The sequence below is a fragment of the Harmonia axyridis genome, chromosome 6, assembly GCF_914767665.1.
Source record: "Harmonia axyridis chromosome 6, icHarAxyr1.1, whole genome shotgun sequence".
Taxonomy (NCBI): domain Eukaryota; kingdom Metazoa; phylum Arthropoda; class Insecta; order Coleoptera; family Coccinellidae; genus Harmonia; species Harmonia axyridis.
In genome coordinates this window covers 28,593,096-28,620,840 of record NC_059506.1, presented here as the reverse complement: position 1 = coordinate 28,620,840, position 27,745 = coordinate 28,593,096, and the positions used below count along the sequence as shown (strand labels likewise).

General features: G+C 36.0%; 2 protein-coding genes across 2 annotated transcripts in view; one reads left to right on the top strand and one right to left on the bottom strand.

Moving 5' to 3' along the window:
• LOC123683290 overlaps positions 1-27,745 on the bottom strand; it is a 242,887-nt gene that overhangs the window by 94,766 nt on the left and 120,376 nt on the right. The window contains exon 2 of the mRNA XM_045622226.1: positions 8,790-8,971. Within this exon, the coding sequence (XP_045478182.1) occupies positions 8,790-8,971 (182 nt within the window). The remainder of the gene's footprint in view (positions 1-8,789; positions 8,972-27,745) is intronic.
• On the top strand, positions 243-5,136 carry LOC123683292 (sulfotransferase 1C4-like). Its single transcript, XM_045622229.1, has 7 exons — positions 243-464; positions 526-648; positions 2,656-2,755; positions 2,809-3,007; positions 3,897-4,020; positions 4,303-4,397; positions 4,747-5,136. Exons 1-7 carry the CDS (start codon positions 383-385, stop codon positions 5,071-5,073), a joined length of 1,050 nt encoding a protein of 349 aa, XP_045478185.1. The 5' UTR covers positions 243-382; the 3' UTR covers positions 5,074-5,136.

The following is a 27,745-nucleotide window of genomic DNA, read 5'->3' as shown; positions in this document are numbered from 1 at the left end:
TACATAAAAATAAATCAGCACTAAGTTATCAAGCAATTTCACGATTTAAGATAAATCTTTTCTATTAAAACTTATCTGTAAAGATCAACAAAAAAAGACAAAGGATGCTGCAGATTCGTCATTGGAATCAATCACATTTCCATGAAAAATATTTGTTTTTATAACTCCCACCGTATTTACAAACGCATAGGAAGTTTTTCATAATCGTTAAAATTATCCCACAATTGAAAGACAAATACAGATAATTGTCTTCTAGAGCATCGGGTACATATTTATGTTAGAAGTGTGTATATAATTGTGTGTGAGGTTTCAACACTGATAAGATTACCATTTCATGCGTTGATCTGGTAGAAAGAACACTATAATTCATAATTGAAACACGATGGACAATCTGCCCTACCCATACACTGTTCAAGAGTTAACAGAAGAAGAACAGAAAATATGTGGTAGTTTGAAATATTGCGGTAAAGAAACATATTATAATCGGAATTTTTTTTTTGATACTTTTTTTTTTCTCGGTTGCAGATATGGTGAGGATAGCACCTACTCGAAATTGTGCCCCAAAGATAGTCGAAAAATATGGACCTGAATTATATAATTTCAAACCAAGACCAGATGATATTTGGCTTATTGGATATCCCAGATCAGGTATGAAATTGAAAAAAAAATTTTTTCACTACTTTCTATTGGTTTTCACGTTGAACTTGAAATTTTTAAGGAAAAATTTGTATTTTGAGCGTCATGATATCTGTTATCTTAAAATTTAGAGTCGGGAATAGTCTCGTTTATACAGGGTGAGTCTTTGACTTGTACATATACAGGGTGGTTCACCGCGATGGCCTATTAGACGTTTATGGAAAACTTATCATAATTTTGTGCTGGAAATTTGCATGTTTGGGTTTGAGACTGCGATCTTTCTCCCTTAAATATTTTCATGTCTCTACAACTTCCGGTTATACCGGAAACAGACTACTACTTGCTTTTTTCAAAAGACACACCCAGTATATTCTTACATCATTAGATATCTTCTTTGATGGCAATTTCAGCAATATGCCATACCTTGGGTAAAAACATAATGGTTTATGAAATAATGGGATTGTTATGAGAAAATGGCGGTTATTTTTTAAAAAAACCTTTTATCTTTTCGATTCTTCAAATACTTCGTATTATTAGACAGTTTGCAGTTCGGATCAAAAATGTACAGGGTGTTTATAAGAAGATCATGAACTTGGATAGCTGAAATTCATCAAAACTCAAGATTTTCAAATTAGTACCTATATTTTTTATTTTTTCAGTCAATTCTACGTACGGAAATAGTGGGGGTTACTTGAGCAAACCCTAAACCTAAAATGCATACTTCAAGAGTTATCGAGGAAGAAATTTAAATGGGGAAAAACCACAATTCCTAACTGTGTGGAGTAGTCTGTGACTTTTACATCTCTTGAAATACAATTAATTTTTCTTTGGGATTTTTGAGAAATCCATAACCCAATACATTTTTCATTCACGAGTAATTTCTTACAATTCTTGAAATGCCAAATTTAGTCCTCGAATTTTAGTTTTTCTCTGTGTTTTCCGGAAGTCACAGACTACTCCACGATACGATGTTTTGATGAAAAATCTACTGTACCGGATTTTGAACCATAATTTGACCCCCGCCTTCAAATTTGTTACTAAAAGAGGTACAAAAAAAATGTTTTTTACAAAAGTTTCACGAAATCGACGATTGTTTTTTAAGATGATTTCACCAAACGAAATATATACAGAGTGGGCAACATATAGATTGCAACTTCATTTTTTCAAATAAAACACCCTGTATATTTTTCTATATTTCTCCCCTGATTTCTAATATATAACATATAACAATAATAATAAGTTTATTCGTTCGAAAACTACAAATAAACTTGAAGAATACTGTGGAGTTATTCAATGACAACATATGTTTGGTCTATCTCTCTTATTCTGAGTACCACAGAGTTTCAAATTTTAAGAACCACCTGGCATGCTCAGTAATCAGTTTTCTAGTAGTAGGCTGCGATAACTCGAAATGTCCTTTTATGAGTTATCTCGTTGGCAACGTTATGACATACGCTTGTCACTATAAATTGAAATTGGATTTGGATGCAACTCCATATATTCTCTCCTTGTAGCTTTCTTATTTTTATTATTCTTCACGTAAAGTGAAAATATATGTCATATATCGTTGCCAACGAGATAACTCAAAAAAGGGCATTTTGAATTATCGTAGCCTTCCACTTGCAAACTGATCACTTAGCTTTCCAGGTGGTTCTTCAAATTTGAAACTCTGTGTTACTCAGTATAAGAGAGATAGGCCAAATATATGCTATATATTCGAAATCAGGGGAAAAAGAGATACTCAAATAAAGAAAAATATACAGGGTATTCCATTTTGAAAAATGAAGTTGCAATCAATATGTTGCCTACTCTGTATATATTTTGTTTTGTGAAATCATTTTAAAAAACACAAGTCGATTTCGTGAAAATTTTGTAGAAAACATTTTTTTGTACCTCTTTTAGTAACAAAGTTAAAGGGGTGAAAAACCCGGTACAAGACAAACAATGAATAAGTGTTACCTATTTAGACCCTATCCTATATCGACATCGATCAAAATGAATTTCTTGTATGTATTCCAGGTACAACCATGACTCAAGAAATTCTGTATCTGCTTGGAACCGATCTAGATTACAAAAAAGCTGCCTCGAAAATTATGGATGATAGATTTCCTTACTTGGAGTGAGTATTGACAGTTATTTTTTTGAACATCCAATTAACTATAAACTAAACAGGGACGTCCTAATGAGATCGGAAGAAGATGAAAAACTCTACGAAGAATTATGCAAGAAAAATAAAGAACCTGAAACACCCGAAGAAAAAGCTTGCATACCACGTTACAAGCAATTGGAGAAAATGAAGGAAAGGAGATTCATCAAGAGCCATATCGGTTTTTCACATCTGCATCCTCAATTGCTGGATGTTGGATGCAAGGTAAATTATGAGAATTGAAAGAACACCTTGAAAAATAAGAGAAATTTAGAAATAATCAATGAACGACATTACAGTTCATCGACTCACTATTTGTCATATTGTAGATACATTTGAAAGTGGTATCAAGTATGATAATAATAATAATGTATATTCATCCTTCAAACCACATATTCACAATCAAATACATTTGGCATAGGACCTGTCATCAGAAAAAAACAAATGACTCAGTACTTTGTAATGGCATTCTCGTATTGTGTAAATTCATTTTCAAATTTGTCTACAACATGACGATCACTTGAATATTATCGTCCATGAATTATTCTTAAATTTTCCCCAGTATTCACAGATAAATACTGATTTGATGAAAGGATTAAAATATTCCTTAACGTTGTTGAATAGTGTATATTTCCATGATCGAATGTCATAACCTACTGAACACGAATGACATAAGAAATGTCAAAGAAATAAGAGGCAGAACACTCTGAATTCCGTGCCGTAGTTAGGAACACCCTGTATATCTAACATTGGGTTAACTACGGATATAACTTCGTGTAAACTGATAGTTCATTGAGTATTTCATGTAGTGTGTGGGAATATTTTCATATTCCTATTCTTGTCTGTTCCAGAATGTATTAAATTTTATTACTCGCTGATTTAATCATCTCAGAAAAACTAAACAATCTAAAGTAACACTCATTTCTATTTGACAAGATTGTGATACAATCACTTCTCTTCTTCTAAAACAAATATCGTAATCAAAACTTAATTAATTGGGAGCTCCTCTACACATCTGAAAACATTTGCATTTCACTTTTAGCCTCTCCTACCTACATTTCAACATTTAATGTTCGATATAAAAAGTTCATCCTTTATATTTTCGATATTTTAGGTTGTCTTTATAGCCAGGAACTACAAAGATTGCCTGGTTTCCTCATTTTTCTATCCTTTGAATGAAGAAGAAAAGAAAAAGAACGGTATTTACAGCCTCTGGAAAATTGAACAGAATGATTTAGGTAAGTGGTCAGATTTAGTAGCATTTCATATAATTTCATTATCAAAGTTATAATTCCATTATTAAAGTTAGCTATATCCAAGAACATTTCGAATACGTTTACTGATGATAACGATGTTGCAATTTTAAGAAAAAAAGAATGACTTTCCAAGAACATCACTCACTTTTTCACGAAGATGACAGTATCGCTAAACGTATAAAAATATTTTTTGATTTGAGTCTAGTTACTTCATTGTGAAATACCATCAATCCTATAATGTGCTAAATACATGGTGACTTTCAGGTATATTAGGAAATCACATGGAACTCTTGAAGGAAGCATGGAAGAGAAGACATAACAAAAATCTCTTGATATTATTCTATGAAGAAGTTAATAAGGTAAAATAAACATTGTCTTTCACCGTTCCGAAACTCATTGAGCGAGATCCTCACTTCGAAAATATTGTATATAGTACAGTCATAGCATTACATGTTCAAAATTTCATAATTCTACTTGGCCAATGTCTACGTATATGAATTTCATGCGAATATACTTCATATGTAGTTAATTCTTTGGTATTTAAGGCACTGCTTAGTATTGCACTGTTTAGTATAGGGTAAAAAAAAATCAGTAAGAAATTCGATTCCATTCATTTTCATTCAAAGCTTTGATTTGTTCTTATAATTGCAATGAAAATTAGATGTCTTAAAGGTGCCATTATATTAAAATATAATTTTTTCGTTCCAGGATAAGCGTTCTGCTCTTCAAAAAATAGCCAAATTCTTGGGAAAAACCTTGACAGAAAAAGATTTAGAGACTTTACTCGATCACATCGATATCAAGAAATTCAGGGAGAATAAATCAGTAAATAATGATCATCTAGTTGCATCAGGTCTTTACGTGAAAAATGATCAATTTTCATTCATAAGAAAAGGAAAAACTGGTGGCTGGCGTGAGATGTTTTCGAAGGAAATGAACGAAGAAATAAATCAATGGTTCTTGGAAAAAATTAAAGACATGCCCGACTTCAAAATCCCCGAATGTTGGAAGGAGGCCATGGATTTGCAGATCTGATCATTTTGTCTCACTATAAGGTTTTCATTGATTTTTGACATTAATTAAAATGGTTGCTATTCCTGCAGGTTTTTCATCTAAATCCCTATCAGATTTTCAGAATTTTTAAATCCTAAAATTCATTATATGAATAGGAAATCATAGTATAATAAATGAATGAGTTTTGATTTAGAAGGTCGAATATCGACAAAAATAGATATAATCTGCTAAATGGAAGTGGGAATATACTTACTTGCCGATTTTTCTCAATTTATCGAAAGATACTAATAACAGCAATATTTTTGAATGATCACTCAATAAAAGTAGCTCCTCAAGTTGTAGAACTTTCACCCGAAAACATATGTAAATCAGATTTAAATATAGCAGAATATAAAGCACAAATGACAAAAATTACATATATTGAGTTATATCCCAAAGTACAGTCCTTATTCTCTAATTGACTAGTTTCCACCTATACAATTTGTTAAGATCCCCTGATCACATCAAACCGTTGACTTCTTCTCATAAACACCTTCTTCATCTATCATATCATCATCTTCCTCCTCCATCTCTTCCTCCTCCTCATCTTCGTCTACATCTTCTTGCTCAGCTTTCTTACAATCATCAAATTTAACATTGTTGTTGTTACCTCTCTTTGAAATAGCTTCTTTCAAAATATTCGTACAGTTACAGTTTATGTAGTTATCCGAAAGTATTATTTGCTTAGCTTTAATTGCTATTTCTACAGGAATACATTCCAAATTATTTCTAGTCAGGTCTAGGGTACCCAGATAATTTGTCGTTGCGAACATATTTGGCGACAAATTTTTTATCTTGTTCTTCTTGAGGTTTAAATTTACGATGGATTCAATTTTGAAGAACAGGGTGTCAGGTATTTCGGTCAACTTATTTCTGTCCAGGAATAGGCCGTTCAATCTCACCAAACCAGACAAGGCAGAAGCATGGATTGTAGTAATTTTGTTACGGCTCAGGTATATACTGGTGGTATTTTCATCCTCAACATGTCCTACTTGCAGTTTTCTTATATTTTTGAAAGCGTTCTGCTGGACGTAAGCTATGTGATTCCTTTTGAGGTACACGCTGGTGAGTTTTGGAGTGTTCAAAAACCAGTTGGCATCCCATTCCTTAATCTCATTCTTATTCAGTTTTATAGTGTGCAGATTTGGCATGTTGTCGAAAGCTCCAGTTTCGATGTACTTTATGTTATTCCTGTGAAGGAAGAGTTGAGATATGGTGAGGTAGTTGAATATGCCATTCACTATATCTGTCATGTTGTTGTCTTGAAGTTGTATCCTATCCAATGCTGGAAGATTCTTGAACGCTTGTGGAGCAATAGACATGATCCTTAGAGCCGGAAGTTGTAACATCTGTAGATTTTCCATGTTTCGAAAGGAACCTTCGTGAATATAAGGTAAAGAACCTGTGATAACTTTGAGATGCGTTCCATTTACTAAACTGTTATCGAAATATTTGAGGTTTTTCACTTTCCTGATGAGGTAAACATTGTTGGTTGTGGAGAACCTGATCTTGCCGTTGGTCATCAAAACATCGTTTTCTTGAGCTAACACTTCCACCGCTAAGAATAACGTTAAAAAACACAAGCACTTCATGTTACTGCATAGAACACTGTTGAGAACTGAGTAATGCAAATTATTCAGGAGTTATCGGTTATCGAAAAGTGGGTCAGCCTCAGAGGTCAGATATTGGCATCATAGTCAAGATACGATAGTAGTTGTCTTTTCAATATTTTGAATATGCATGAAGTTTGTTGTCCTTGATTAGTTTTGTGAGTGTTATTTACGGCATTGTTGTTCATCAGATAGAGTTTCCGAGAACAATGTGTCGATCGAAATATGACTGTACAAATAAACTGATCGTTCTTGACTCAATTTAGTTTTTGGAAATTATTGCGTAGCAAGAATATCAATTAGAAATTGAAAAAGGTATATTCAGCTAAAATATGATAAATAACCCGAATCAGCTACTAGACGAGATGAAGTAGTAACAATTATAGCAAACATTGGCATTTATCTCACTTCCTACTACTAAAATTGATGAAATATATTTGAAGAAAAGAAAAGAGCAAATCAATATATTTTTCCTTTAATCATTCGTTGTTGAATACACTTTGGAACAACCAAAGAGAACTGATTAGCGCTTCTAAGTAAGAATACACACACAAGATAAAAGGATAAAAATTATGTATTCATTGTCTTGCTTAGTATTAGTTTTGTTCACTATAGGAAGTTCGAACTTTCTTATTGGTTGGAGTTTCTTATAATTGTTAATTGTGTAGGTTTTTGAAGGACGAAATTAGAAAGGATGTTTATGAACTACCATCACATCAGCAAAGGCGAGGATGTGATGCAATATTTACTGATTATAGTTTTACTTCGCCAAGACAGTCGATGAACAATATACTATGCACTTCCTAAAATATAGATGGCATAACCTTAACAGCTAATATTTGTGATTTTGGTCTCTTTGGACAGCTTCCATATATTGATTTTCACTCAGATGACGCTCTTTCTAACTCAAGTTTTCTCATGGACAAACCTTCACGCAAAATTGTGGATACACTGCCTTCTGATATCTTTTACCCCAGCGTCATCTCAAGTAACTTCAATTTGCGATGGCTCAAAACCAGTTCGTGGCCTTATTTTGTTTTCTGACACAACTAGAGACTCACGGATTGTCTTAATATTCAAGTTACTTGGCTCAAGCTCAAGTAGTTTGAGCTTGACTTGAAATCAACTCAAGTCAAGTAGTAGTTTCTCAATGTTAAGTCAAGTATCAAGTACTTAATGAATAAATACTTGACTTGAACTTGAGTTGATTTTAAGTCAAGCTCAAGATAATTGAAATCGAGCTTAAGCCAAGTAGCTTGAATATCAAGTTAAGACGTGAACCCCTAGACGCAACTGCTGAATTCAGCATTATCGGTGATTCTTGGACCCCACATTTAAAGTCAGCATACCACCTTTCAATAGTTGTTGTCGAAGAAGCAGAGTCTAAATACTACTTCTCAAGCCATTATATATTGCCATTGATTTGCTTGCACAGTATTTTTTCTCATCAAAACAGTTCTTTCTTCTTCATGTGTTGTTCATTCGATTAATATATGTTGATTCAAGTTCTATTCAGAATCCAGTTGTTAATATCCTTGGTTCTGCATGATTCTCTCATAATTTCGTTTCATTCTTTGCCCAACTGTGTTTTTACAGCAATTCTTCAGATTACCCACACCGTTTGGTCGAGTTTCTGCGATGTGAGTCATTATTAGTTTTATTCTTGCCTTATATTTCTGGATTTCGTTTCTTTGCAAAAGTGTTTATTCCTCCAAAATGAGTTGTTGAGACAAACTACTATTCTAGAGGCTTTGTTGGTTTGCTCTTGGACTCCGGCTTCAACGTTACCATGTATCGATATTTCAATGACGAGATATTTGAATTTTATAACTTGTTCAAAGATTTCGTCATCAATAACTAGTTTATAACGTGTTGGATCTCAATCGTAAGTATTCACACCTTTTGAAGCTTGATACTGAAGACAAAAATTGGTATGACGCTGGCAGTGCCATATGTGCCATCTTTGGAAAGCAAACGTATTGTGATTCATAGGATATAAGTCAACTATCAGAATAAAACGAAATGGCTTTTCAAACACGCTTATCTTATTTATCTATTAGGAATCTCCAAGCTAAAAAAAACACTCACCTGTGCAGAACTTAGGCTCATCCGACGTATCCTCGCAATCGGTAACACCATCGCAGTACTTGTTGAGGCTAATGCACCTGCCGTTCCTGCAGGGGAACTCGGAAATCCTGCAGGCCGGGCCGGTACTGGCGCTGTGAAGGTAGCCGAATATCAGCAGAGTCATCGCTAGGCATGGCCACATCCTGGAACAAGAACGGCGGTCAGCTCTATCGAGATCAAACGGCGTAACGTTTTCCGAATCCTGCTGCCCAGCAGGACGCAGGAGAGCGTGACGACGCGGGGGCCGAAAGTCGAAATGGATATCGGGCCAAACTCACCGTGAAAAAAGTCGGTCAGCGTCGGTGAAACATGACTACTAACCAGATTATGATCTCGTAATTAAATTCTAGTGGAATCTACCGACGAGCCCGTACTTGTTTGAGCCTGTTGCAACCTGCGGGCGGTGGCGCTAGGATCTTCCGGTCTAAGTCCGTGATTAGGTGTATAGGATTTCAATTAACCTGATTGTGATTCGTGGATTCGGAACGGGATAAAGTCTCGAGTTTCGTGATGTTAGCGGACGCGTTGTGAATCTGGTGAATGAGCATTCTGGTTATTGGATTTGATTTACGGGAAATACGAAATGATTATTGTTTGAAATGCGTGGTGGCCGATTGAGCGCCACTAGTTGAGGATGTGCCATCTAGCGTTTGTAGTTTGGCGTAGTTCTGGCAACACTTCCGTCATTTTTGTTAAGGCTCAAAGTTCCTTATCTGACATTATGGAAAAGGGTCGATTTTACGCTTGAAAAACTGGGATGTAAAGTTTTTTTTTGAGGAGCTTGATAACTTTCGATAATACAACACAACAAAAATATTGTTGGAAAGAATTAGAAGAGATTATCTGGTAGATAATTTCAAGACATTCAATTCCTGCATATGTCTCGGTGACGAGTTACACTTGTTCCGATAAATCTGGTTCTATAGCGTCAATGGTCATTGGACTCTAATGCTTCAAGAGTTGCTGGTTTGTCAGGATGAACCGATGGCTCAACAGAGTCCCATAAAAAGTAATCGAGAGGCGTCAACTCGCACGAACGAGGGAACCAGTTAACAGGACCACTTCTGGAAATAAAGTTGTCACCAAATAGATTTTGCAATACATTGAGGGTAAGTTGTTGAAATCAAACAGCGGGAATGTGTTGTGAGAACAGCATTCACACGAAAAACACTGTCACGGCTAATCTTACCAAACCTGAAACCTGATAATGAAATTCAAAGAACCAACAATTTATTACATCAAGAATCATGTAAGTGTGGCAGAACGTACATTGGAGAGACCAAATGCCACCTGAACATAAGAGTCAAAGAGCACCAAAATCTATCTCGACTGGGAGAAACCGATAAATCCAAGCTAGTCCAACATGCTTGGCAAGAAGATCATAGGATCAAATGAGATGAACCTTTCATAATATCAAAGGCTGGAAAATCGAAACGGAGTAAGCTCAAGGAAGCAGCTTTCAAGGCTGAATCCCATTAGTATGCCGTTTCAAGAAATCAAGGAGGTCTGGGCCTCAATTATAATATTCAAGTCGAGTACGGTTCAGGTTGGAGCAACTGACAGCCTCTCGACACCACCATCTGCATCTGTAGACTAGTAGTGAGAGTTGATGATTTGTAATGGAGCTAACCTGCGTTCAAACACTAATACCCTCAATGCGAGGTTATGCTTTTGAAAAATATTGAAAATAAAAGTACTGCAAGACTCTGAGCCTTTTATGAGGAAATAAAAAAGATCATCTACCAATATCTACGTTGGTTTGACTTTTTCCTTTCTGTCACAAATCCTATGAAACGAAAGTTCATAAATACCTTCATAATTCATGCAGATCTAATTAAACGAATAGGCCGAGGTTCTGCTATGTTGATAAAGGACTGAGAATGTGCCAATGCCACACAAAATATGTATTATTCATCTAAATTCGTTGTACCTTGTCTGAAAATAGGTCATTTCGGAAATGGGTCATTAACCTATGAATAATTCGATTATCAAAACATTTTGAACACATTTCCAAGGAATTGTCTTTCGTACTCGATGCTTGGTATTAGGTATTTTTATTATATTATTCTTCACACTTGCAACTTTTTGGCAGATTTCAAATTTCTATGAAAGCACAAATGTGAGTTCCAATGATAGCTGCAAAAATTCAACAACAAAACAATTTCAACAACATTTAAGCGGGCTTTTCACATGATCAAATCCTGGTACTGTAATGTGTCATCTGAAAAAGACGTAGAGAGAGAATGAATCAGATTTATTAATCCTAGAATCGATTCAAGAAAGGCACAAATAATTCAACGAGGAGAAAATGCAGACTTCTTCATTTTAACAGTAAACAGTCACAGGAATGAGGCTAACCACCGAGTTCTTCAATGCAGCTATACTGATATAAACATATACTTTGGAGAAAGAGATTCACGGCTTGACTTGATATTCGAAATACTTGGCTTGATCTTGACAGAAATCAACTCAAATTCAAGTCAAGTAGTAGTTTTTCAATGTCAAGTCAAGTATTTATTCATCAAGTACTTGACTTAACATCGAAAAACTACTACTCGACTTGAACTTGAGTTGATTTCAAGTCAAGCTAGAGCCAAGTTGCTTGAATATTGAGTCAAGTAGCTTGAATATTAAGCCAAGCCGTGAATCCCTATTTGGAGAATCGCTCTGGCTATCCTCTCGTTGGAAATTTCGATAAAATCATGGTGAATATGAAGATAGACCCACATGTTGGTAGTCATAGCATCGCCCAAGAGCTGGACATCGATCAACAAAAAGTTTTGAATCATTTGAAGTTCGGGACAAAAAGTTCTATATTTGGTTCAGGACGTTCTGACGCAAAAAACCTCATGGACCAAATTTCAATCTGCGAATCGCTGCTGAATCACAACAAAATCTATTTCTGATGGAGATAGTGACTGGATATGAAAAATGAACCACTAACGATAATGTCGACAAGTGACAGGTACTGGTGGAAAGCTAAAGAAGCAGCCCAGATCTTGAACAAGCCAGTATTGATGGCCAGGAAGATGTTTCTGTGTGTTTGGTGGGGTTGGCAGAGAATACTCTACTATAAGCTCAATTATGCTCTCTACTGTGATCAACTCGACCGTTCGAAGCTGGCGATGGGACAGAAGTGGCCACCAAGCCAACCAGGTGAATAGAAAAGGATTTGTGTTCCAACATGATAATATCAAGCCGCACACATCTTTAATGAAGTGACAGAAGCTTCGGGAGCTTGGACGGAAAGTTCTTATGTATTCGCCATATAGTCCGGACCTGACACCAAGTGATTACCACCTATTCCTGTCTATGGCCAAAGTCTTTTGCTAATAGAGACAAGGGCTTCTGAGAGAGGCGCAAAATGAAGTCGGACCCTCTTTGGCAGCAAGTCATCTAACAGAATGGCGCATATTCGACCTAGGTTGGCTGATAGTAATCCTTTTTATAAAGCATTGAATCAAAGCGAGAAATCACTTTTTTCCTAACCTCATTAAGCTAAGAACAATCCTTCTAGAACATATAATATAGGGTTAATACATCACAAGAACCACTCTAAATTCTGCGCTGCAGCTTGTCTGGAATCAATCTATGGTCGGGGAGAATCTCCGGTCAGTATCTGGAGCGTCTTGTTTAATTTACCATCCGACATGGTGAAAAATTGTAATTGCTTTATCTCCACTCTGCGATATATTGGTCTTGCGGGATCGCGTCCGTGATGCAGTAGGAGATATATTCCATTCCAGAGCATTAGGTCAGAATTTAGAGTAGGGTGTTCGCATATATAAATCCTCGGTATGATATTCGCCTTTGACTGGCGACCAATCTAAATTTTCGCGCACAAAGGTATTTTATGCACGTGACGCCTGCAGTTGTAAAAGGTATCAGACAGTTCCTTTTATTACTTTGTCCTTTTGAATTGTCTGAAATTTCGTTTTATGAGAGGATGTAAAAGCTGAACAAAAACTATGAATTTCAAAATTAATAATTTCGCTTGAATTCGCCTGTATGAAAATCCAAGATAGGAATGTCTAACGCAAAATATCCGATACGGCTCTGCATTGAATTATAAGATCAGTAATTGGACATTGAACGTTGCACATTTGTTGTGATATTTAATCCCAAGATATCAGATTAATTCAAATTTCGTTATGGTTTATGGTGCGTGTAGAAAGTTTGGCGAAATCCACGTTAGAAACTATGAGGCAAACAAAAATAGTTAAAATGTGCGTTTTCCACAAAATGCTCAAGATTTCTTGTACAAATTAAGTGTTGAATGAAAGGGCAAATGCAGATGGAGAGTTTTTAACATCCATTAAAATGTGGCCTACCTCGGATACGTGTTGCAAGATTATCAATACCAAATGGTGCAGTAGATAATAAAAGGCAAATTAGAGGGAAAACCAGGACCAGAAAGGAAATGACACTCTTGGGTCTCTTGGATGAAGTATTTGAGTAAACTGGAGAGGAATGAATGTCCAAACCGCAGTTTATACCAATCCGAAAGAGGGACGAATTTGCCATGGTTGTCGCCAATCTTCACTAGAAGAGACTTTAAACGAAAAATCTTGAAAGTGTCGGTGGATCTATATTTTTTTTGGTGCTTATAATTATGAAGAACCGAGTAAAGAACCGAATAACTCTGAATACTTTGTGATTTAAAAAAATCGAAACTCAGCAGAAGAACTTGAAGCCGCATGGCCCGCTCTAAAAGAGGGGCGGTAAATATTGGAGGGTGGCTTTTTCTACTTTTTCCAAAAAAATCGGAATTCCTACAAGAATGGATTGGAAAAATGTCCATACGTTTCACATAAATGATTTATAGTGATTGAATGTATTTTTTTATTTCAAAAAAGTTGTTATTTTCGGTTCTTTTATACAATAACCTCAATAAATGAAAGTGTTTTTAGCAGAGTTTCTTCTCTTTCCTTCATTTTTTATTGATGTGACACTACACAATAAAACTGCTACAAATCAAGTAGCTTGATATGATTCAAGTACTTGATAAATTAATACTTGACTTGAGCTTAACTTGAAATGAAGTCGAGCTCAAGACAGGTAGGTAGCTTGATAATCAAGCCGTGACTCCCTAGGTACTGATATGGTTTTATCAATCAAAAATTTTAGAGTCATTAAAAATTCAAGTGAAATTGGAAATAATTCGAAATCTCAGTTGGTTTCAAAGATATCCTTGATTTTTATACATAATAATCAGATTTAGAAATAGTTGATATGTTTGTTATTAAAGTCAAGTTAAGTGAGAAAAAGAAAGGGTAGTTGAATGACAGTATCGTAGACAGTGGCATAGATGGACTGTACATAGAAAATGAGAACATGGATTGGAGAATAGAGAGATGAAATAAAAATCCACGATAGTGGGAGAAATAATGGAATAGAGACGTCAAGCGGAAATTATTAGAGAAAGAGAAGGAGATTTTTTTTGAGTATTTAAATTCGATATTGATAGAATTGAGGAAAGTTAGGAGTTTGAGAAGAAAATATATAAAGAAGTGAAAATTATAATATTAAAGAGTCGAAATTGGAATTGGAAAGATTATGGAATTTGGAGTTGTAACGTCGAAGTAGTAACGGAATAGGATTTTCAGTTTTCAAAGAAGAAAATACAGAGCTGCACTGAATTGAAAACAACAATTTCTTAGATAAGTGTTTCCAATTTTTTTTTGTTGAAAAATTTCATTTCAATAGATAGGTAATTAGTTAGGTAGTTAGGTGGATAGGGTTTGTTGTTTGATAAAAAAAAAAATTATATATTTTTTTCTGAACCCACCTGATAGAGGGAATTATTTCCAAATAAAGATTTAAATTTTTGGATCTAGTTAAGAAAATTTTCAAAATTCAAATTGAGAGATCTATATCAGTACCATCACTAAAGAGCGGTTCACACAACCGAAACAACACTTCACCAACTCCTCAAATCTCCACCCTTCCATCAACAGAGACATCCCAGCAATCCCCAAAATTAAAGGCACAAACAATGCGAATCCCCACAAAAGGTGCGTCCCTCCCAATACATCCCGGAAAATCCCAGCGTCGTCCCCTCCACAAAAAAAATTAGGTATTCAAATTCTGAATGATAACAAAGTTACCCAGCCTCCCTGCCACCATTTGAATACCGCCGATTTACTCATTATACACCCCTCAAAAACTCCCCCATTCGAAATAATCTCCTTAACAATTTGCCAGTCAATAAGCCGCGCGAAAAACTAAGCAGGGGGGCTAACCCTGCCGCCCCCCCCACAAGAACCCGACTTGATCGATTTTCAATTTGGCCTGGATTAAGTCGACGCGATCCCGAGTGCTTGAATAATGAGCCCAAATGGGAGGCCCCTGTCTGGAGGATTTCCCCAAATATTTCAGCTGTAAAACGGGGACACCATCCGGGTATCAGAGAAGGCGGTGTGTCGATGTTGTAGCAAACGGCCCGAGATTTATTGTTCTGTTTTCGAGCGGGGGAACCCCCGTTCTTGGAGAGGCGACTTATTAAGCGGTTGTTGTCGATGCGGTGAAGAGTCTTATTTCGTCGAGTGGATCCGATTGAACTCGAGGGAATCGAAGGGATCTGCTCGAGTAGAACATTCGATTCCTGTTCTCGTATCTTCGTTATTGGTAATATTGCAGGAGGTAGCGAAGTGGCGGTTTTGGGGATTGGTTTTGGCGTGAATCGATAGTTGCATATTGCTTTAATTGCATCAGAGATGTCAGACGATGGTGGATGTTTTTTTTGTTATATAATGCAGAAGGTATCAGTTCTGCATCAGGATTAGACAAGACATCGTCTGAGGTGCAATATTAGGCCAATTGAAAAGTCCCCGGCCTGAGGCACAGATGCCGGTGCTAGTACTAAATCCATATGAGTTTTAGTTAGTACTGAGATGCATAGAATACCTGGTGTGTTTACTGATTCGATTTTGTTTCAGACTTTTCGAGAGACCCACCTGTTGCTCTGGTGGTCTGCTTCACCAGAGTGCTGTAAGGTGGCGCTCTTTAAAATTTTTCGAATTCCCGCATCTGCCTGGTGCCGTTTAAAAAGGAAATACTGATTTTAGACACTGCAAACATTCACAATAAATTACAATTCAGTTCATATCGAATTTTTACTCAAATGAATGGGATATAATGACAGACCATAGAATATAAAATATTATTGTTCTATACTCAAAGTTCACGACAAGAGCGTAGAATAGGGGGATACTGGGGGTAATTACACGGTGTTCCTAAATTGGAGATACAAATGAAAATGACAGATTTCCGGATCATTTTAAGGAAAAAAGTCCTATAACATGAGTCCCCAAACATTTTGTTTTGAGATACATGTGTTAAAGTTCAAGTTTTTTTCTCGTATAACCTTCCCTTCACAAGATATTTAATATGAATTGGCCATAGATATTCTAGTTTAAAGTTTTCACCATGTGATATGCTAATTTTGAATGCAAATCTACAGGGTGTAATATTTGCTGGAAAGATGCCTGCTTCCTTCCTCCAAATTTATATTTTGGTGAATGGCTGTTAGTTTAAAAAATTGTAGAAAAAAAACTCTGGTCCAGTACTACACTTTTTGGTTTGTTATAGTTTTGTCGTATCTGCTATCGATTTCGAGAAAAAAATTCTAGTAATCCTCAGGAAAATCCAAATTATTATAAAGATCCAGCTAGTAAGCTCTAATGAATACATTAATTTTAAGTTTTGGTATTTATTTACCTAATCTGTAGCGAAGATTAATAAATATTTGATAAACTGTACGACACACTAGAAACAACCTGTATATTGAAAGCAAAGCGTTTTTTGGGCTCATATTCATGAAACTTTTTTTTCTCAAAATTATCCAAGTAATTTCTCATTTTCCTTCGTAACTCTTATTTGAGATCACCCAGTATAAGGTAAGAACAACCGAATTAGTAACAACAAAAATTTTTCGAGTAATTTGGTTCAAACTTCATTATCAAACTTCTTTTTCTAACATTACAGATATGAATAAAAGTTATCGTCAAAAATTTTTTTTTCGATTATCCCTCCCCAAGAAAAAAAAGATCTACGCCCTTGGTTCACAAGAGTCGAGAATTGAGAGAAATGTCAAATGTAAACGATGTATGCGCCATCTGAAACAGACCGCGATCTCTCGAAATCAAGTAGGTATAAATCTGAAAAATCTCCCGTTTTGTCTGAAAGTTTTACAGGTATAAGTAGACACACCAGGTTCTCTATGCATCTTAGTTAGTACCAACCTGCAAACGATAAGTGTCAAAATTTGACAGCAGTCCGATCATTAGTTTGTGAGATATTGTGTTGTAAGTATAGCAACTTTTGTTATTTGAAAAAAGACGAAAAAAAAAGAATTAAGTGTGCTGATAAAATATTGCTTTTTGAAGGGAAAAAAATACAGTTGAAGCAAAATCTTGTCTTGATGAAGAGTTTCTGGGGTCTGCACTAAGAAAATCAACCATTATTGATTGGTATTCTAAGTTTAAACGTGGTGAAATGAGTACCGAAAACGGCGACCGCAGTGGATGCCCCAAAGAGGCTGTCACCGACAAAAAAAATCAAAAAAGTTCACAAAATAATTTTGAATGACCGTAAAGTGAATTTGATCGAGATAGCAGACATTGTGAAGATATCATCTGAACGTGGACATCATATCATTCACGAATATTTGTACATGAAAAAGCTGTGTGCAGAATGAGTGCCGCGCGAGCTCATAATCGATCAAAAGCAACAACGTGTCAATGATTCTGAGCAGTGTTTGAAGATGTTTAAGTGCAATAAACCTGAATTTTTGCATCGATATGTGACAATGGATGAAATATGGCTCCAACATTTCACTCCGAAGTCCAATCGACAGTCAGCTGAGTGGACTGCACAAGATAAACCGAATCCAAAGCGAGGAAAAACACAACAGTCAGCTAAAGGTTATGGCATCAATATTCTGCGATACGCAAGGTATAGTATTCATAGATTACCTCCAAAAGGGCCAGACCATCAAAAGCGATTATTATATAGCGTTATTGGATCGTTTAGAGAATGGAATTGTTAAAAAACGGCCCCATTTGAAGAAAAAACAAGGTATTGTTTCATGAAGATAATGAGCCGTGTCACAAATCAATAGAAACAATGTCAAAATTGCATGAATTGGGCTTCGAATTGCTTCTGGATCCACCGTATTCGCCAGATCTGGCCCCAACGACTTTTTCCTGTTCTCAGACCTCGAAAGAATACTCGCTGGAAACAAATTTAGCGCCAATGAAGAAGTAATCAGAAGAATGGGTCATGACACCAGAAATAGAGGACAGCTCATACTATTGCCGACCTCATGTGGGACAAAGGGTCAGAGATCACACCTGTTCCTGGCGCCTCGAGTCTATAATGGTATCCCTCAAGTTTTGAAGATTCCTAGTATAATGACTGCATTTAAGAAGAAAATAAAAAGTTGGATCCTGAGTCAGTCAAGACACTTCATAGCCAGTATAATCGACATAAAGAACACCTATAACATACCGAATCAGTAGTCCTGGAGTCGTCAGTCTACTCGTGTTGCACCTTTAATCTGCCGTCTGTTGAGAATTCGTGGAAATTACGTCAAGACCTTTAAACTTGTACTTTTTTTTTTTTTTTTCAATTCTCACACAAGGTTTAATCCTCCGGGAGCTCACCTTCGAGAAAATTTGATTTCTGTTTGTATCATGTCACGATTTTTTTTGTTTTTCTTTCAATATTTTCTTACATTGTAAAATGACTGTATTTTGTTTTGAATGTAGATTACTCATGAAATAAACATTATTATTTGTTTATTATTAATCGCCGAAACTGAGACCTATTTGGAAGTGAAAAACAAATCGTATTACAATGATGGTAGAGAGAAGAAAGATAGCTTTAATCACGGTATCGCCATCGAAGGCAACTATGTTGAATAATAAAATCTTGTTTTGCCAAAAATATGTGTTTTACTTTGGTATACCGCAGACTTTTCTATTGACTCGTTATTCTATAAAATTAGCCTGTGACAATTTCACCATTATGCCGCTGCCTGGTCCTTTGTATCTTCAATGATAGATAAAACATCATTTCGATCATAATCATTCTTCCTATATCAAACTTCAATATCATCTACACATATAATGCCCACTATAACGAAGTAATTGAGTGTGAACAAACGTCCCATCAACACCAAATCACAAATACATCGGTAACCAATCCTATTTTTCCCAATATACATTCGATTCATACAGCAACAACATATACCCGAATACGTTCTGCCGACTTCGCTGCATCCAATTTTTCCACGATTTCTATGGCCGCGAGCGTATGCGTCCCTTTGAGCCGGCCCCTTTGACGCGGTTTTCAATGCTCTCAATACCCATTCATTGCCAGGGATAGGCCTGGAAGCGGTGCAACATCGCCCCCGCGTTATTTCTTTATACGTGAAAAAAGGGTTTACGGAATCTATGGTCCGATTATTGGATAACACATACACTATTCTGTGTGCGAAAAAGACGACTCTCTGTCATGTTTTCCAATTGACCGCAGGTATTCATATGAGGAGTGATCGTTATATCGTTTGGCTTTTGTTGTTCCTGTGTTATTTTTTTTTATATCGGACTCCCACAAGAATTTTTCGCATTCTACATTGTATGTAACATCTCTTTTTGTTTATTTTTTGAAAGGTAATGTTATACATTAATTAATACGTTCTGAATTATTACAGGTCACGAATTCACTGTGATTGTAAATAAAAATTCATAATTATTGTGTGTACCTATGTCGGGATGAATAAACCCTATTACTATTATTCCATTGCTTCGAACCAATCATTAATCTTTATTTGTTGTCCAAAAAGAGGATATCCATTACTTCTCAAATAGATGGCTTTAGTTATTTGTATCTCACGTTGAATGAACTCGATCGGATTCCACTAAATGGCGTTAGAAAGATAAGGTTTCGTACTACAAAAACTTTCCTGACAGTTTTGTGATTAGTTGACTCAGTTTAGTTTGAGCGCGCGTTGAAGATGGACACTAACAAAGAAGGTTTGAGCTATGTTTTACAGTTTTTCTGTGATAAAGGCGAAAATACAAGCCAGGAGGCTGAAAATGTAAAAAGTGTTCATGATTCTGATTCTGTAACAACCAATCCCCCGCAATTTTGGTTCCATCTATTCCATTCTGGTAATTTCGATGTCAAAGATGCACCACGCACTGGAAGGCCAATTGTCGAAAATGTCGATAAAATGATGGACATTGTCGAGCCCGATCATCATGTAAGCACTGTATCGATAGTCCGAATGCTGAAGATTACACAAAAAACGTCTGAAACCATTTTCATAAGGCTGGTCTCAAGAAGAAGCTCGAGGTATGGGTACCACATCAGTTAACTCGAAAAACCCTAATTTCCATCTGCGAATCACTGCTGAATTGCGACAAAATTGAACCAATTTTGAAGCGATTAGTGACTGGTGATTAATAGTGGATCACTTACGACAACGTCGAGCGAAAACGGTCATGGTCGAAACGCAGAGAGCCGGCGGAAATGGTAACCAAACGAGGATTGACGGCCAGGAAGGTTTTGCTGTGTGTTTGGTGGGATTGGCAGGGCATTATCTACTATGAGCTGCTCCCCTACGGCAAAAAACTGTCGTAACTGTACTGTCAGCAATTGGTCCGTTTGTCAGCAACACCCAGAAGCGGCCAGCTTGGCTAATAGGAGAGGAATTGTGTTCCATCAGGACAACTCCAGGCCATATACATCGATAGTGACCTGTCAGAAGTTCCAGGAGCTTGGTTGGGAGATTCTTATACATCCACCTCATAGTCCGGACCTGGCACCAAGTGATTACAAACTATTTTTGTCCATGACGAAAAATTGTGCTGGTGGAAAATCCACTTCAACAGAGCGACTGTCTCAATTTTTGCCAATAGGGACGACGACTTCTATGAGGGAGGCATAATTATATTCCCTTCAAAATGGCAATGAGTTATCGAACAAAACGGCGCATATTTGACCTGAACTGGATCATTCTGACTATGTTAATTAAAGCCTTGTTTTCCATGCAAAAATAATGTATTTCTTTTTACTACACCTTCTATTATGTGAGGATATATACAGTGTGAAAGGGTATACGACTTTTTATATCAAGATCTTCATGCAAAATAGAAAGAAAAAATGCTGGAAGAGGTGAACTATGGTCCATATGTAGGTGCACATTTTATACGATTGGTTCCAATCAATTTCCATCAACCCTCTCAATGAGACTAAAATCTTAAATGAAATTACACTAACGTGTATTCAGTAGCTTTTGGGCGCTCGTTATTCATTCACCAATTGTACCCTTGGAGGCCGCATATATCTTTATACATATTGTGGTCCCAAAGGCTGAATTTAATGTAACGAGCGCTCGAAAGCTCCTTCCTTCATGTCAGTGATTTATTTCTCTTCATTTTCAATATTGGCTTGAATATTCTATAAATCAAATGGAAACCTCTCTTCCCTCATAAGAAAGACTCCTAATTATTTTTTGGTAATGACCGTCATTGTCCACTATATCACCCCTTAAAATCACTTCAATCTCTCACGCGCCACGTTGTTGTGATGATTAACAATGGGTGAAACGTTCTATAAAGCCGAGGCCCCGATTTGCATATTCAGACCCTAAAGGGGTCATTGTTTTCACTAAATAGTTTCCGCTCCCGAAATCTTGATTTGTTGTCAGGGAATTCATTTAGGATATGTTTTGATTAATTCGGCGCTATAACTGTCCCTAGTTCGCACGGCAACAAACTTCAATGTGGCAAATTTTGTTTATTGAGGTTTGTGGTGGGGTGTCGAACCGAACCTTGTTAATCTCTGGAAATTAGGCTTATTGTCGCCTCTGATTTCGCTGAAATGCCCATAGAAGTTGAAGAAAGTTGTCATTATCTATGATCTTCATTCACATTTTCGTTTTTTGGGCTCAGTAAAGTGCTGGGCTTATGCTGTTTTCATATTGCGCAAAATTGAACAGAATTTTCAAGATCTCTCAATTATACATAGACGTACAACTTTGCGTCTGTGGTTTTCTCCCGAAATTCGTGCCTTTATTGTAAAAAACAGGTTATGCATTTATGATTCAAAGTATTGTCCATCGCTGGCAACTACTTTTTCCCATCTTTCGGACAGCGTACGAATCTCGCGTTAAAAAAAATTTGTCATCTTTTGAAGTGATCCATCCGGAACTGCTGGTCAGCTTTGCCGTGTGCCATTGATCGAAACAAGTGATAGTCCAAGGGAACTACATCTGGAGAATACGGCAGGTGGGGAACGGCAGGTATTGCGGCCGTTCGTTTTTCAATGCTTGCATTATTTGCGTTCGATAACGATCGCCTGTGATTGTTACAGTCGGTTTCAACAACTCATAATACACTACTCCGTGCTGGTCTCATCAAATACTGAGCATGACCTTGGAACCATGAAAATTCGGTTTGGCCATCGATGTGGAAACATGGCCGAGATATCTCCATGATCTTATGCGCTTGAGATTATCGTAATGAACCCATTTTTTGTTTCCAGTCACAATGCGATGCAGAAATCCCTTTAGTCTTTGCCTTGCACGCAGCTGTTCACAAACAAACAAACGCCACGCAACATCTCTCGGCTTTAATTCGTATGACTTTCAGGCGTTTTGTAATGGCATGTTGCGTCACTCCCAATGATCCTGCCAATTCTCGGCTTTCACGACCAGATTGCTCAAAATAATTGAAGTATTTCTGGCTTTTTCAGTCAAATTAGCACCTGGCATTTCGTAAACTTCTGTGACAAGCATCTTCAGAAAGTTCTAGGCTGTAGATTTTGGATTCGTCCGATATGAATGTCGGTCTTCTGTTTGGATGCAGTAATTTTCTCTCTCCACCGGAAAGGTGGAAATCAAGTTGCAAGTGAATCACTTGCTTCTGGAGGTATTTTGGCTGCCATATACGTCAGGCTTATTCTACAAGTTCCTTGATTACTTCTTATTGTCGTTTTACATGCTGATTAGAAACTCTTTGCAGATATATATCTGTGTAAGTTGATTTTCTCTAATTCTGTGGTTATTCCGTTCATTCTTCCACATCTTGTAGAACATAATCGTGCGAGAATATATCAGAAACGCACAGTTTTCATGGTTATATTTTATTATTCTATGTTGGCACTCTGAACTTTCCGCTACGGCTTTATCTGCCAATTCATCAAATTGCCTTAAAGAAATCAGTTCTGCCAACCAACATTTTTCAATGCAAAAATCACTAAATTATATTTATGGAAATATTTCATTAATTTCAATGAAAATGCAATGAATTACAGAAAAAAATGTATAATACTCGTACAGAAGGCTCATTCTACCACTCGTTCATTCCAAAACTCGCCACTTCGTGGCTCGTTTTTGAATTTTGAACTCGTGGAAGAATATCAATGCCTTCTGCACTTGTATTATAAATAACTATTCTGTTGACCTTGTTTCCTAGTTCACCTCCTAAGTTTTTGTTACTCAGACGCCTAGGCAGGGTGAGCACTTTCTATTTCAATGTCCAAAATGAATTGAAATGAGGAAATTCAAGTAAATACGATGTTTCTCTAATATCTATAAGCTCGAAAAAGTTCCTCAAATGTGCTGAGATATTTGAATGATATCTTCGTCATCACCACATTGAACCATTTTGAACCAACTTAATTCTAGACAGCCTCAGATTCAGTTCACCATGGAAACTGAAAGAGATAGCGCACTACTATTCCTTGTACCAAGAAACTCAGAAGGAGAACTAGAATGAAGGAGCTAAATAAAACCAACTCACACATTTAGATATTTGCACAAGTACTCTGATCACCATCTACAACAAAACGAAGAGTAATCAAAACACGTATATATGAACCAAAAAATCTCCAGGAGAAATTGAATCACTTGAGATTAAAGTTAGAATGAAATAGTAATAGTAATAGTAATAATGTTTATTTCATGTTAGAATGAAATCGAACGAGTATTTAGGCCACGATTAAACTACAAGACAAAAATTTGAGTTCTATTTTATGTGAGACAAATAAGATTTTTTTTTTCTCCTTGGCCTCGAGTATATTGCGAATATCGAATAAAGAAAAGAAAATTATCCCATCAGTAAACTAATCCCCTTACTTCAAAACATAACTTGACCGTGTCCAATTAGAATTCAAGAAACACAAATGGGGTGAATTTCTTATTACAAGAATGATACATTTATTTTCTCCTCGCTATGAGGAAAAGTACAAGGTGTCGGAGGTACAACAATTACGACTTGTTTGGTCTTGTTTAATTAATTTCCACCCTCAGCATAAATGCAAATAAGTCGCTATAATTAATTCCGACTCAATTTGAATGTCAGAACGAGCTTGGGAGGGAGTTATCATCAAGGTTCTGGTAGGGGGAGGTTTTGTTAGTTCGCGTTTTGTTTTCGAGTAATCAATGCGGCCATCTGACGAAAGGGTTTTTTGCAGGTTTCTCCTTGTTGTTGCTCAGTTTTGGGTTCAATCTTCGAGAAATTAGGGCTCGATACTTCGGCTTCGACTTTTTGTTTGTTTCTGTAGAACATTTTTTCTTAAAGTATGAAATCGGAATTGATTTGGTCATATTAGTCAACATTTTCAGACTAGCACCCTCCGATTGAGCCAAACCAAAAAAAAAAGTATATTATTCAACGACCGGTAATGTAGGTCATAACTCACGCAGAATTCATCAAGTGAGTTATGAACATTACTACAAGTTGAATACTATACTTTATTTAGGAATATAAGAATAAATACTAAAATGCAAAAATAGAGAAAGAACTTTATCGACAAATCGCAGAAGTTACCTATAAACGTCAAAATGATCAAAATGACATTCCTCCCCGCAATAACAATAAAGGAATGTTCCTTTTCGACCAATCGAATAGAAGCACAGAACCATCTTTTCCGATTTATTATAGTGAGTTAAAGCAGTAAGTTATTATAACTCACGCTGTTTGTTAATAGATACTATTAAATGCTCAAAAGCAGTTGAATAATGAATACATAATTCAATGGATAAAAGCATATTAAAGTTGATGTCAACATGACGTTTTCATGGTAATTGTAGTTTCTAATTTTTTTTTTCGAGAATATCAACAATGTCACTTAAAACGTATAGTGTTTGTCTATTCGTATTGAGATGGATAATATGCTACTTAATGATATATGACATAGTTGCCTTCGAGGGCGATACAGTGATTATAGCGATCTTCCAACTTTTCGATACCATTTTTGTTGTACGATTTGTCTTTCGCTTCAAAATAGGCCTCAGCTTCGGCGATTACTTCTTCATTGGCGCTAACTTTCTTTCCAGTGAGCATTCTTTTGAGGTCTGAGAACAGGAAACAGTCGCTGGGAGCGATATCTAGCGAATACTGTGGATGCAGAAGCAATTCGCAGCTCAATTCATGCAATTTTGCCATTGTTTTCATTGATTTGTGACATCAAACATCATCTTTGTTTTCTTCAAATGGGGCCGTTTTCTTACGATCTCATTCTTAAAACAATCCAATAACGCTATATAATAATCGCTGTTAATGTCTGGCCTTTTTGGAGGTAATCAATGAATATTATACCTTGCGCATCCCAGAATACTGATGCCATAACATTTGCCAGCTGACTGTTGAGTTTTCCTCGCTTTGGATTCGGTTCATCCGGCATCCATTTCGCACACAGCTTTCTCATGTAAAAATCTTCGTGATTGATATGATGTAAACGTTCAGATGATAACTTCACAATGTCTGCTATCTCGATCAACTTCACTTTACGGATCTCTTTTCAAATAACAAAAGTAGCTACGCTTATCTCACAAACTAATGATAGGACTGCTGTCAAATTTTGTCACGTATCGTTTGAAGGTTGGTATTAACTAAAAATCATATGAATTTATTACTAGCACCGCCATCTGTACATCAGACCAGGGACTTTTCATTTGGCCTAAATTGTAAATCATCGTTAGTGTTAAAAAAACGTTGAATCACGTTATTTGATTTTTTTATTTAAATTTTTGTCCGATTTCGTGAAAAATTTGGTGACATTCATAAATTTTAAGAAAGCTATTGGGTGTACAATTGCTTCTACCGTTTTGCAATGAATTTCTGTAGCGGTGAGTGGTAGTCGAAATAAACAGATCGGAGATGTCATACAATGTGCTTAGGTTAATATGGATTCTTATTTCTCGTCCTCCAGTCACTGAAAAATAAATAATATCTGTTTTATTACGTAATTCTCGGTATTTGAAAAAAGTATAAGGTACGAGGTGTAAAGGAAGTAAATAACCTTCAAGTCCAACTCTCATTCCAGTTCAAGTTCTTCATTGCGCCAATCAGAAATGGGAGAAGCCCGTACAAGACCTACACAAGCAACAAAAGTTAACGGAAAGGGAAGCAGAGACATTGTATGTTGACGACTTTTCTCCTATGCCAGATTGGAAGATTAGATTCTATTGAGATGACCTACACAAGTAGCCGAACGGACCGGCTTTTTCCAAGCCGACCGAAAGGTCCTTTCTTTTATGGCAGACGAGCATCTCGCCTAGTCCTTTGTTGCAGGGAAGAAATGGCCAAAGCGTTATTCCCTTTTCCATTTCGGTATTATTGGGATCAATTGAAAATACCTCTTTTCGGTCGGAACCTTCTCGTCTCATTTTCGATTTGATCTTGAGTTGATATCTCGAGGAAAGTGGTCGGCTGTTAGCTTTGCTACATGGGGTGTCCATACTTGAATGTTTTCCTTTTTGAATCTTTTTGTTATCGACTGACCAATTAAGGAAGTGAATGTAGAAAAATCTAATATGAATAATGCATTAATGTGTTAAACTTTCTATTCGGCATATTATTTGCCTAGAAATGTCAATACACCTGACGAAAGAATACACAATTGGAAAAAACAACAAAATTATCCATAACTATACAATTTGATGAAAAAAGTGATGAATTGATTGAATGAATTAACAAAGATTGATCTACGTTTAAAAGCAGAGCAAACATTCAGTTTACGATATGCCTCAAAAGATAATCACTGAAACTAAAGCGCAAATCCTAAGTTTGCGAATTCAGTAAGTTTTTTTGATTCATGAAACACGTTGGAGGAAAAATTGAATTCAAGAATACAACATTCTGGAATGAAAGCCCAATTTTTTTTAATTCATTCATTTCATTGATGACATAGCTGCTTTTTTGATTTCAACAGTTTTGGTGATTTTGTTTTTATATTCTCTTATTATGATCTTGTATCAGCTGAAATTGTATTTCTCGGCAAATAAATACGCATATATCAATTAGATGAATAGGTTATTCCGAGTTCACAATAATGGGATAATTTGATATTTATATAAAATATTTTGATATTTATATCAAATTACCTTGATCAAGTAGACTTCTTGAATTGAATGGAAAAAAAATATTTAAGTTGCAATAAAGACTCAAATGAATTTTTGTTAGTTTTAATTTTCATACATTTGAAGGTAGAATCGAATAAGAATGAATTGAAACTATGAAATATTTTGATCAAATTCCAATATTCCACCATACAAATGAATATATTGATACATTGATATTGAACCTGAGTTTGTCCTAATTTTTGAAGATGACTCGATGGACCTAATAAAGTGAATCATACGTTCCAATAATTAATCAATTCTTTTTGGTATTTCGAAAGTTTTAAAATATTGAAATTATTTGTGAATACATAAACCACCATGTACCTCGGCGATAGAGTTGATCAGAGCTATCATTTTTACCACAAAAAGTGTACATATCTATACCGCTAGGGGGCGTAATAGCTGTAGTCGAGTAGAAAAATGAATTGATGAAGAAAAAGTAACATCACTGTAATCCTTGTAAAATTCTCTATCTTTTTGAGTTGTCACTTTCGATTTT

Bases quoted from the DNA above. Each gene is read 5' to 3' on its own strand.
- LOC123683292 (XM_045622229.1), top strand. From the start codon at position 383: ATGGACAATCTGCCCTACCCATACACTGTTCAAGAGTTAACAGAAGAA. The intron at 649-2,655 runs GTATGAAATTGA...TATGTATTCCAG, and splicing joins TATTGGATATCCCAGATCAG to GTACAACCATGACTCAAGAA. The intron at 2,756-2,808 runs GTGAGTATTGAC...TAAACTAAACAG, and splicing joins GATAGATTTCCTTACTTGGA to GGACGTCCTAATGAGATCGG.